Below are 13,351 nucleotides of genomic sequence, written 5' to 3' on the forward strand. Positions count from 1 at the left end.
AAATAGCATGCAATTAACCTGAAATGATTGTCTGTCACTGACATAATACAGAAGATTTTCAAGTCTGTTTTCTTTTTTGGATTTGTCAGCTCTGACTTAAACCAGATTATTTTACCTTGCTGCTGTGTTATCAGTGGCAGAAGAGCTGAATAGGAAGACCTTTTAATTTATGTTACAAAAATGTGTTTTCAAACAGTTTTCCACTGTTTCTCGCATATGAACTGATTGATGCAGAGGTTTAGCTACCATATATCTGAGTGTATGTGGAYATCTTTCCTTTTGTCATCTGGAAGTTTCATTATAGAAAATCAGCTGTTTGTCTGAGATTATTTAATGCCTGCCAGTCTTGGGCAAGAAAACCTCCTCAGACTCAGAGAATGAGACTGGACTACACTAAGCTTGTTACTTTTAGATTATGTAGTCTGTCTGGGGCAGACTGCACCTGCTGTGTGTGTCATGCACAGTAGATCTGATATATGTCCCAGTTGTGTCGGGTTTGCTCCTGTACTGCATAGCACGCAGGTATTTGTGGCTGGGGAATCCCAAGTGAGATTCCTGTAAGACTGGGGAAGGTGGTGAAGGCTTTATCATTTGGTGGCAGTAGTTTATTGAATTGTAGGTAGGGAATTGGTTTATAGTAATTATTTTCTGGCACATTAGATCCCAAATTAGACAGCTCTTAAATTTACATCAGTAGCAGAAGCATTGAATTCCGATGTAAACCTTTTAAAGAACTGCCCAGAGCATTTGCTTGTTTGACTTGTTACTAATGACATCTTTAAGAACACCAWTTTTTTTTCTCTCTTTTATTCAAGAGCATAATGATGTAGGGTTCTGTTTGTACCTTTAAAACATTAAAATACTGCTTTGTATTATTAGCTAGTAGCATTATATAGGTATTGCATGTATTTCTGCATTGGCTGTCTCTATTTTTTTACTTGGTTGCAATTTGCTTCCTCTTCAAAGCAAATGAAAAGCAYGGTTAGATTTTTACTTTGTTACTAGTGTTTATTAACTAATTAAATGTTTATGCTCATTATGGTTCCATACACTGTGTGTGTTTACATTACAGAAGACCATTAATATAACATGGCCACCTTTACTAATTGAAAATAAAGAGAAAATCTATAGCTTAATGTCCATTCCTTATATGGAAATGATATTAAGATGTCTCTGCCTCTCAGGGATATTTTGGACAYGCAGAATGTTTGCTATGCATGCTTATGCTGTACTTGCACACACTACAGAGAAGGTTTGAAGAAAAAAATTATTTCATGGGCTTGAATAATCAGAACTAAGCAAAGTTGTTGAAGCATTATATAAAAAAATATGTGAAGCAAAGCAAGACAAGATATTTCCTCTTTACATAATTAGTATTTCATATAATTCTTGGTGAATGATTTAATTGATAGCTAATTAGTACAGTTCAGGAAGTTACCATCATAAACCTGTTGTGTAGCTGGTGTGTGATGACTTGTTACCCCATCTTACTTACTGTCATTCTTGTATCCATGTGATTGAGTTGTTCTGGTAAGGAAAAAAAAAGCTCAGTTTAATTAGATTGGCTCCTTTTTCTACTCTGTCTGACTACAGGCACTTAAAATAGTTTTATGTAATCTTGCTCTTGTTGTTAGAGACTTGATTTTAGATTCTGTTCTGGAATGTCTTGCATATAACACCTATTACTGCGAAGCTGTCTGAACATGACGATATAAACAGATGCTTTAAGGTTTTAATTTGCAGAAAGGTTGGTTTTGATTGCTTAATTTTATGCAATAAGTTGGCCTGAAACAGTTATGAGGTCTCATTTTTTCTTTTTCTTGATTTTCAATGTGTGTTATGCCAATTCTCATCCTGAGAACTGCCRAATTACTGGATGTTATGAAAAGGGACAGTGAAATTCTGAGGTTTTGTGTTGGTACARTCATCTTAAGCAGAAGATGACAAGAGAAGTAAACTGCCCTCGGTGTGGGGTTTTTACCACTATTGTTATGTTTAAAATAGTCTTTCCTGCTAAAAATACTTAATGATCAACAATTCAAGTAGAAGAGTAAATGATCCATTGAGGCAGGGTATGAAGTATTGCACATTAGCCATAGAAGTGAGGAGGATTTATTTTCAAWGATACATAGGTTTCATTAACAGAAAAGGGGGCAATGTTGCCRGAAGGCAAGTGGCAGTGCATATGTTCAGGATGGAAACATGTTTGTGTGGTTTATCTGAACCAAATAATGGGAAATACTCTAGCACAGATTTTTTTTGTCATCCTGTTGTTTCAAAAAGCTTTATATATATATATATATATATATATATATATATATTTGTTTAGCACTTGTCATCTCTTAAAATGAGTATAGTTCATTAATAAGTAATAAAAATTAGTGACACCAATAAAACAGGACCTGTTCACTAAAAGGATTGTGTTTCAGAGAGCAGCAATGATTCAGCAGATTCCTGCTAGAATTTTCTTCTTGATCTTGAGAGACCATGTTTGTCTTGTAGATGAGCAGTGTGTGAACATGGGTTTTGGTTAAAATCGGTCATTAGCTTAGGACTGATTAGCTGTCATAGTGTAATAAGGAAATCAGCAATATGGAAGCAATATTCTAAATTGCTTCCTTTGCTTTGGCTATAGTCAATTCCTAGATAAACAGATTTTAAGAACCTCAATTTTACGTCCTTGAGTCTGTAATAACACAAAGGAGGAAAGGTAGACTATTTATAATTGAAATGTAGAATCTCAAAGAAACAAAGGCCTTGCCTAGCACTTGGATAATATTAAGAGCTAGTTAAACATTTCATCAGCCAGTGTTATGAAACTATTTTGAGGTGTTTTTCATTAGATAAAAACAATTAATATGATGAATTGAYGATATTAATGTGATGAATTGAGCTGTTTGTTTCTGCCTGTAAGATCCGTCTAGACTCTTATTTGATGGCAGGTGTGAACAATTTTGTCATTTTGCTAAAGTCCAGGCAAGTTGTTCATTTATTACTACAACTACTGCAGCAAGAATAAGGTTAGTGCTGTTGAGGAGCTGATTAGTGTTAATTCATGCTACACTCTAAGTGATACTTGTAACAGGATTAAGAAGTGCTGCAGTGGTTTGCTRTGCTGTTCATTTAGTTGCTGCCTTTTAGAGTTTTCTGTAAAAACTGGGTGACTGCACACTGGTCTGAGATTGCTGCTGCARATGGTGACTCTCGGCAGCTGGATGGGGATCATTACTGTATGGGAACAGGAGAAGGTGTCACCAGGGGCACCCAGTTACCCCACGTTAGCAGACAGCAGCTGAGAGCTCAGTACTGTCAATCTGGTGCTTATAATTCACAGTATTGAGGGTTGCTTTGGGATTTTGGCACTTGTAAGTTAAGATTTTAAGATCATCGGGGTGACCTTGCGAAAATCATACTGACTAGTGGCATCAGGTCAGTTTGTAGAWTAGTAATGGTGACAGAAATGCTGTACTTAAGTGGATGCAACAGACCATTTAAGATACTTGGTTTTGTTTAAGCTTTCAAGTGAAGATTTYGGTTCAGGAGGCAGAATGTTGATTTGAAGGTGGAGAAAATGTATATTCAGCCCTAATGGCATCTTTTTGGATATAGGGCTCTGCTGGCGCTGGGGGATTGTGCAGCTGCTTCTTTTCCCTCATTCTTTAGTTCTTCCTGGCTGTGGGCTCCCTGTGCCAGATGATGCTGCCTGGCAAATGACAGGKCTGGCATTCAGGCCACAGAACAGAAAAGTACCAATGCTACTTCTTGAATACAGGAGCTGCAGATGATGGAATAGAATGAAGATGTCTTTCACAGAGCATGYWATGTTGTTTTTTAAGAACAATGTTTGAGTGCCTCTTTCATATTCCAAAGGTGAATAGGCCTGATTTTGTAATGAATGTGAGATTTTGGTACGGAATTAAAAGTAACTTCAGACTTAGTGTGCCCAAAATGAAGTTAAGAGTCTTGAATGCAGTTTTTAGAAGGGTGTAAACCAGAGCCTTCAGGCTTGGCTCTGACTGTAGCATTACCATGTGCAGGTAATAGCTTTGCATAATATTGTGCTTATGTAATAGCAGTTTTACACTTAATGAATATTTTGCGTCAAAAGTCTGGTTGGCTTTCCTGTTCAAGATATAAAAAACAAATCCAAATGTGGAAGAGATATTTTGTAATAAGCTTCAGGGGGAAGAAGGATGAAATAGAATCATAACATTTAAACAAGAAATATAATTTTCCTTCTCCATTACATATAAATATGCTAAGTTAACTATRTTTTTTACTACTGAAGACAATTTGTTTTTCCCTCCTGTTGAGTGCTGCAGACAGATTAGCTTAGTGAAGAGAAAAACACTACTTTCCAACATTAATTTYAGGTTTGGAAAATAAGACTTCTTATATTTTGACCTATTACTTGAAGATGTCTATTCAAACTGCTTTTGAACTTGGATATCACAGCTTTGCAGCTGAAGATAGGGTGGTATTTGTRTACCAGAAGACACTCTCTGGAATCACATTAGGCAGCAGCTAACCAATTCCAGAAGATTAAAAAAAGAGAAAACTAAGTGGATTATAATTTTAAAATGTCATTATTTGGATTTTGAAAGTAATGCAGATGAGCTTGTTAGGCCTGTGGCTTTGAGATAAAAGCCTCTCATTGTCAAAAACTCTTTTGACAGATTAGTATTATCCTTTAAAAAAAAAAAAAGAAGAAATCTGGTGGCATGCTTCCCTTGTCCTTAAGACCAGACAGGATTTGTCAGAAGCAGACATTTAACAGGTAACATGACATCATCTAAGTCTACTTGGGGCATCAGCTGCTGGGATCAGAGTGTATGTATCAATTACACTGGTGTTCTTTTGAGATGATCCAAAGGCTTGTGTCCTCAAAATGTGAAAGGTGGGAGTTCTCTGAAGATGTTTTTGTATTTGGTCWAGCAAGTGTAGGTGACTGGATTTGATGACTGTGGAGATGACCTACTCCTAAATGTACATGGTAAAAGTGGACTTTAGATGTCTCAGCAAGAAGGGTGTTGTACCTATTATGTAAAATCAGGAAAAGATTACGAGCAAATGTGTAGAAACAGAGAATGTTGTTAAATACAGCAGATAAAAAGATGTACATACATCTGCCCAATTCAGATGAAAGTTGATGAAGTGATAAGATATATAAGGTGATAACTTATCAACTCTTTATCAAACTAAATATTCCTTGACAGTAACCTACACTTCCTGAGAATGGGGAAATTTGCTTTTACACTGGAGAACCACTTGTTTGTACATACTGTACTTTTATTACTTCCTATTTTAATGGCAATTCTTAATAACACAAAGAGAAGGCTCCCAAGGATAACTTCCTTTCAGGCAGCATCCCACACACATGCTTGTAACATCCAATTGTTTCTTTTTTTTTAGAAAACTTAAGATACTCATGTATTTATTTACATAATCACTGAACAAAGGCATTTAAGTTTACTGCTTACTTGCCTGAAACTTTTCCTAATCATTATGTGATTGGTGACTTWGGAGAAGGGGGCTAAGGGCAATAATGACAGTGTGCCAAGCTGTGGTGCTCTGCCTTGTCAGCTTATGGCAAGTAGGTTTTGGGGTCTCAGACATGGCTTCAGTGAGGCACAGAAGCTAATTTTCTTTTTAGATGTGACCATGTCTTAGATGGAACACTTGTTTGCCTTAATTATRCATGCAATAGAGGCAGAGTGATGCCGCACTACATGCTCGTACTATGTATGATTAAGAAGCATAGTTAAGTAATTTCAGGCAAGGATATTTATGTAGTGTATTTTGCTTTTTTGGAGCTAGATTTTTTGTTCCCTTGGCCAATCATTCTGTATGTTTTCCAAATTGCAGCCTTTTTGAACTTACTTTTTATGGTTAGATAAAATTTYCTTTCTGTTGTGTTCTGAGTACTCRCMTGCAGTGTATGGAATTATCTAAGTAATATTTAAATATGAGTCTTCATGATGTGACAAAGCTTTGGAATATAACCCTGAAGATAAGAAATGTTGCCAGTGTCTTCTCTTCCTTCTATTTGGGTGTATTGGGTGGGGTTTTTTCAGAACTGGATGGTTATTTCTTTCACTGATGGCCATGTAAAAKGTAAGATGTGACATGCAAAACACTTTCTGTGTTGTTTTTAACTGTTGATCCAGGACTGTACATGGCTGTATTTTCAAGGCGCCTTATCCCAGGGCGGAGAAATTTCTGTATTTAGAGTTATAAAATTTTGTAGCTCCTTAATCCCATTTTTTCCCTGTCATATTCATTAATGCTCAGTGGAAACCATTGTAATTTATTTTTTTTACCTCTGCAGTCATGGAATTTGCTCAGCCCCATGCAGGACCTTGCAATATGCGTATACTTTGTTCTGTGTCACTTTAGAAGCTAAAGCAATGTGTGGGTGTAAGAGCATTTCGGATAAAAGACCTTTTGGGAAGACCTTTTATTTTAAACCATTTGCATTAAAGGAAGTAAGATTGAAGTCTGTATGTTTTTTTGTCTCTTGCTATGAAGAAGCAGGTAGTGATAGGTAAGAACTTAGTAATCAATATAACTTAYTTCAGTGGGACTTAAATTTGATGTTTGATCATTGGCTGGCATAAATGTTTAAGTGCCATTGCAGCTTTGGGAAATTCAGTTTTTAACTTGTGAGTCAGAARGAGTCCAGAAATGCACAATAATTACTATATCCTTATATATTATTGCAGTAGATTGAAATATACCCTCCAGCAAAACTTGCATTTCTAAATAATCTTTTCTTTTATCACTTACCTTGTAGAAATTATGGGAGTCGCATAACTTACACAGAATATGTTAGACAGTATAGTCTGTAGGCTGCAGTCCAAATAAGTGGGGGCTGGAACTGTGATAAATTAGAAACATAATTTTCTATTAACATAAATCTCTTGCTGGATAAAATTACATACTATTGTAAAGGCCATCAAAGCATATAATACTTTAGTGTTTTTGACAGGATAAATATTTAAGGATATTATTGACTGAACAAAAATGCTGCTTTATCATTTTCAGTTTGAATTGGAGAGAAATTTTTTTGCTTTTGTTCACAAATGAAGTCAGGTAGGACATGATACTACACAAATTTGCAGAGTTTCTGTTAAATTGCAGAGCAAGCTAAAGATTAAATAAATGTAATAATAAAGTGATAAATAAACTCTTGAATGTAAGAAAAAAAAAAATTAAAAAGGAACCTCTGGAGAAAATGCAAGGTTTGGATGGCAAGCTAAGTAAGATTTGCACATTTCCTTCAAGCACTGTTAAATCAAGGCTGTCAGAATAGGGCCGTAGATTGGGTTTGGGTTTTTTGTATATGTGAGTAATTCTTTTTCCTGGTAAAACAAGTGGAAAGGTGCTTTGCTGGAATCTGAGTAGATTGGTTTAGGAGTGATTGGAATTGCTCAGCAGATTTCAGAAGGGTAGGGTGTTCTGTAGTGAGAACTTCTGGATTTATTTATTTGATATAAAATTTTTACTATAAAATTTGATGTACGGTCACCATTTGGTTTGAATTTTTCCTTGGGTAATAGGAGCTGCCCTTTTGTTTGCAGTCATGAGGGACCTGTTAAGGAAAATTGGATTGTTTATTGTACGTGTTCCAAATAGTAATGTTCTGTAGCTTACTAAAGAGAGTGAGCTTTAAAAATGTATCCTAAAGTGATGGAAAAGGAGCTTGTTGCTCAAAATATTACATGAGACTTTTTCTGTGCAGTGCGAGAGGAGATGGACTAGGACAGGCAAGAAAACATAAGAATGTAATAATGCTGTTATTATTATTTTACTTGATATAACTATACTTTTTCTGCAGACAGTTCCTCCACAGGCTGTGTGGTTGCAAATCCACCTTTCAGTGAGCAGATAATTCATTGGCACTTTCTGCAGAGAAGAAGGAATGGGCCAGGCCTGGGCTGCATTGGTTTGCTGAGGATTTGATATTTTGTCKTTGGAAGTTAGGCAGTAGAATTTAGGTTTACATACCTTGAATACCTTGAATACCAGCTTCTTCTGGTTTTTTGCTTTGACTGAACAGAGCTTTATTTTGCTGCTGTAGGGCATGATTATAGATTTTTTTTTCCCTGAGTAAGTTGATAAATATATTGGTTTTCATTTTCCAGAATTTTTGAGTTGTCTCTAGCTTAGGCCAGTCAAAATGTCTATATAGCTGTCTATCTTATTTTAAAAGTGCAGGGGATAAAGGATGGCTTCATTCTTGCATTTTTAGAGGTATTTTCTGAGAAAGGGAAAGATGACTTTGTGTATTTCAACATTAAGCATGTCTGTTCTTAAGCTGTCCATTACAAGATTCGCTTTCAGTGGMTATGAGAATTAAATGATAGTTTATCTGATTGCCTGCAGGCTGAATTCTCTTGTAGTTTTTTTTTGGTGCAGTTATATGAAAAATACAGTAGAGGTTTCTGATTAAAATTAGAGAGTCTCCTGCAGCTTAGTTGCAGAAAGGCTGTGAATGTAGCAGGATATTCAAGGCAAGGGATGAGGAGGCAGTGTTATTGAGGATGTTTATACCTTTTCAAGCAGCTTGAAATGAAGGGGAAAACGTTTTGCATAGTGGATGATATCAGGTTAGCCAGGTTATTTAAAACATTCAGTTATGATTCTTTGCCAGTAAATTATGGGTACTTTTGCTTTTATTTGCTGGATGAAAGCAAGATGCATTATGCTTGTTTTGCAATTTTAAGAAACCAAAGGTTGATTGTAACTGAAAGAATCCAGTATTACWTTTCAGGGAAGATAGTAGTAGTGAYGTGTGCAAATGTCTCAAAAATAATAGGAAAAGCTCTGTGAAGCAGATGACAGATAAAAATGACAGAAGTTATTCWATGAATAGGATAAAAATTATGGAAATTGAGAAATTATGAGAAGAGTAAGTTTAGTCTAAAATACCTGATGTCATAGGTGTTCAGGGCTGTGTCAGGGACTAATATGAAATGAGGGAGAAAGAGCTTGAAGGAAGCACAGCATGGAAGTCAGAASCATGGAAGAGACCCATTTAAAAAAAAGTTTAAAAAATACATGTTTGAAACTCTTAGCTCATCTTGCCTTGGTTCCAGAAAGGAAGCAATAAAACCAAAACTAAAAGTGAATTATGAAAAGAGCCTTGTCTCTTGCATTCAGCTGAAATGTTAGGTTTTCTGAAGTCATCACAAAAGGGACTATGCAGGGACTGGAAAGAAATTTTACAGCGAAGTTCTGTGCAGTAGCTGCTTTGTGTAAAATACATGTAATTGGTTGTTGCTTGGCTTCATGTTAATCCCGTGTGTTACACAACTTTTCAGCTTGTCTGGAGTAGCTGATATTGGATACTTGATAAAACCTGGCTCAAGTTCTTCATGTTAATTCTTTGGGGATCAGTTTTGCCAAGGGAAGCATCTCCTGCAGTGATGATTGCTGCTGCTCAGGGCAGGTACCTGAACCTGGGAAGGCTCATGCTGAGCTGGGAAGGGACGCTCTCACCTGGACTGAGTGATGTAGGAAAGGCTGAATTAKCATTCTCATCTGTTCAGTCTGGAGGCACATGTAATCCTGATACTAACTCAAGGATAAGCAGGGAGGAATTAGCATTTTTAAATATAATTTAAAGMTCTACATCTGTTAATGTGTCTCTCACTTACAGTATTATTATCCTGTATTTCTTTTAATGTATCRTTTCCTTAAACTCAGCATAAATGAAAGTTGTAATGTTAAAGAGAGGCTGATGATGTGAGAACATGAGTTTAAATGGGTATGTTTYATTCTGATCTACTTATAAGTGTACAGGAAATGATATAATTGCAGTTAATGAGTAAATTTGGTTTAGTGGATAGTTAGAGTGTATGTGCTTAAGAGAATTGTCCTATAATGGTTTTAAATTGCTTTTAAATTATTTTTTAAAGTTTTTGTTTTCTTGGAGAAACGCATGTCCTTGGGTTTGAGTGCAAAACTGATTTGGTTTAATTGCTAAAGATAAAAGATTTCAGTATAGTTAGAAATGTAAAAAGAAAATTTCAATGCTTCTTTTGGACACAAGCACATTGAACATAGTATGTGCCACTAGTTCTTTAATTTCATTTATGAACTAMGTTTCAGATAGACAATTCTATGTCAGTCTTGTTTGCCTGTGAAAATAACTTCGTTAAAATGAAAAAAGATTAAAAAGGCAGATATCCTGGCCAGAGTCTGTTGTAGACCACGTCTCCTTTTCTGTTTTTCCTGCTGCTCAACAYTCATTTAAAAATTGGTTTAATTTTTGAAACTCTTCTATGTTTAAATTTTGCTTCCCCCACAAGATCAAGTTCGAGTCCCAGCTCAGCTTCTTTTCTGACAGAAAAACATCAGCAGTGGAGGCTCTGAAATATATATAAAAAGTTAAGATGTATACTGTATTTTAATTGAATATGAATGAAAATTGCCTCTAAATGTGCACCTTTTTAGGGACCTCTTGGTTCCCAAGTGTACARTTACTTCTTTGGGCTTTCAAATATAGGAGAAATAGAGCCATGTGGATGGATGGGCAGTGTTGACGTGTAACTATAAGTCAGAAAGTACATGTCAGTGGGTGGCTAGGAGGAAAGGAGTAATTACCCTATAGAAAATAATGTGCCATCAATTCAGATATATCAAWAAGTTAGTTAATTAGTGGATGAAATCTGCTCTTTTTCATAACTCACATTGCTTAAATTGAAATAGTAAATATTCAGTCAATTAAAGAGCAATTTTGTATGATGAACAATAGCTTTTACAGGGCAACCTTGTTGCACTAAGACTGTGTTAGATATGATGTAAGTGCTAACCAGGGATGACAAGCTTCTTTAATTAACAGTACCATACTGTTCATCAAATAYAACCTGCATGTCTGCTGAAAGATAAGGTGAACTGTGAACTTTATTCCACTGTCAGTATTGTCTAGATCTTCATTACCTAACTTGGTTATAGAAGTTTGGATATTTCACTTTAATGTTTCACTTTGATGTAGGCATACAGTGTTAGGTATCTTAATCTTGGACTATATTCCATATTGAGTATCTGAGATGACTGTACAGTTCTCCTGAAAGAGGTGGGGGAAATTTGCTGGTCTAGGAGTATGCATGTACCTTCAGCTGGTGTGTTAATGATTTGAAAGGATCTGTTTTGCTGGTGAAATTGAAAGTGGGAAGGGTAATGTGTGAGCTTGTCACTTGGTTTTAYTGCCTTGCCTGGAATTTTTATCTTAGTGTCCAAAAACTTAAGTTGGAACTTACCGAGTGTATTTTTCTGAATGCTGTAGATTACAGGTAAAAGGCAATCTCCAGTAACGTTTTGCAATGCCTGTGTCTTCACTTTCAAGTGATGCAAGCCCAGTGAGGTGGCTTGACTATACTTGAGGCTCAAACCACTGTTTAGGAAAAGCAGTGCTTAGTGCACCTGGACCTGTTTCTGTCAGAGAGATGAAAGAGAGCATGGGACTGTGTTCTGGGAGTCATGGATTCCAGATTCCATTCTGGGAGAGCTGAGGTTGAGTGCTGAGGCTGAGCTTGAGTGTCAGTAAGTGTCTGTGATGGAGACTGACAGTACAGTCATACCTGACAGGAGAAATATCCATGGATTCTGAAAAATGTTGTTACCAAAAAAAAAAATCACATTATTCATATTATATTTTCATCTGGACACCATAAGTTTCTCTTAACAGTTTCTCTAACCTATAAATATTGCTTTATATTTCCACACAGATGTTCTTTTCCAACCAAGATAGGTGCTATAATTGGTCATTTCCATWGGGTATCTAAAGCATTGTGACCATCCAAGTGGTAAAACATTATTGTAGACTAATCTTATTTATTATACAATCACCTAAATTTTGGAAGTTGGCATTGAAAGAGGGGAGATAAGTASTTTTATTCTGAGGACATAAAATATGATTGATTCTCCTTCTGTTTCCAGGTGCTGCCATTGGAAAACAGAATGAAGGACTCTGCACGTTTCCCACTGGCGTTGAACATTGGGATGGGAATAGTTATGACGTTGTACATCTCATTGGCCACCCTAGGGTATCTGCGCTTTGGGGAYGAAGTCAAAGGCAGCATAACTCTAAACCTGCCACAAGATAAGTGGTAAGTGCATCTGTGATATAAAACCAGGAATCTAGAAGGCAGAAATGTTGCAAAGGTTGTTCCATGCCTTAGTGCCATAAGGGTGCTCAGACTTTTAATGTATCTACAATATAGCTGTGGTTCTAGTCAGCAATTTCTTGCATATTAAAAGGACTGATGGAGACTGGTCAATGATCTTTGCTATAAATTGTTCCATCTYTAGCAGGATCTAGTTCCAGGATTTTCGAAGGAAGGAATATGCAGTTTTCAGCAAGCTATCATGCAGTTCTAAAACCAGCTCTTTTCATCTTGGGTATCCTGGTGATATAGTGCCCTTTTTTAGTGCAATYACTGAGTTTAGCAGGTGATCAACCACAATAGAAGATATCAAAGCTGAATAGATTTGTAGTTCAAATGCAAGTGTATGGATAATGTGTAATAATGGCTTCCTATAAGGAAAATGAAGCCTAAGTTTGCCGGTGTCTTGAGAATGCTACAATTTTTATTTAGGGTTTTTTTTTTTTTAATGCTATGAGACCTGCACATGCTGAAGGTGCCCTGAAGATTATTTCAATACTGCTGTATTGTCAGTTAATTTAACTGCAACATTTTTTTTAGCACTTTTATGTCTGATGGGCCTTAAATTAGGTATATCAGCAGTGCACAAGTTTAAAACTGAAAAGTATTTTAATGCTTTCATTCTGATCAAATAATGTCTTACAGATTGTATACTTGCATCTRCATGTTCAGTGTCTGTTATGGTAGCTAATTGAAATAGTAAAATCTCAAATTATGTGAGAAAACCCCCCCACTTTGATGAAATGAATGCTGACTTTTTTATTCTTTGAAAAGAAAGAGAACACATGTAAAGAATGTTCTTAATTTTAAAGTGTTATTGTTTTACTCTCTTTTCTTCCTTTTCATTCCTTGGAGTCAATGTGAACAATGTGAGCATTTTTAATATTCTTAAGAGGTTTTGTTTAATTGCCAGACTGATTCCAATGTTTAATACATGAAAGTATAATAAAATGTGTCTTGAAGGATGAATGTCTTTTCGTTGCTAGAATTTTCATTCATTTCTAATTGCTAGTTTGCTTGTTTTGTTTTTGTACTGCTATTGTAACAACTGAGATTTGGGTCCTAAAGTTTTTTCATTTTATGGGATCCTTCCTTCCTTCCTTCCTTCCTTCCTTCCTTCCTTCCTTCCTTCCTTCCTTCCTTCCTTCCTTCCTTCCTTCCTTCCTTCCTTCCTTCCTTCC

General features: G+C 36.0%; 1 protein-coding gene across 1 annotated transcript in view; it reads left to right on the forward strand.

Annotated features, from left to right (window-relative positions):
* Positions 1 to 13,351, forward strand: part of SLC36A4 (solute carrier family 36 member 4) — an 85,144-nt gene that overhangs the window by 22,939 nt on the left and 48,854 nt on the right. The window contains 1 exon segment of the mRNA XM_057375888.1: positions 11,944 to 12,113. Within this exon segment, the coding sequence (XP_057231871.1) occupies positions 11,944 to 12,113 (170 nt within the window).

Source organism: Malurus melanocephalus, unplaced genomic scaffold, assembly GCF_030028575.1.
Source record: "Malurus melanocephalus ecotype Western Australia unplaced genomic scaffold, MMel_1.1 scaffold_262, whole genome shotgun sequence".
NCBI classification, from domain to species: Eukaryota; Metazoa; Chordata; class Aves; order Passeriformes; family Maluridae; genus Malurus; species Malurus melanocephalus.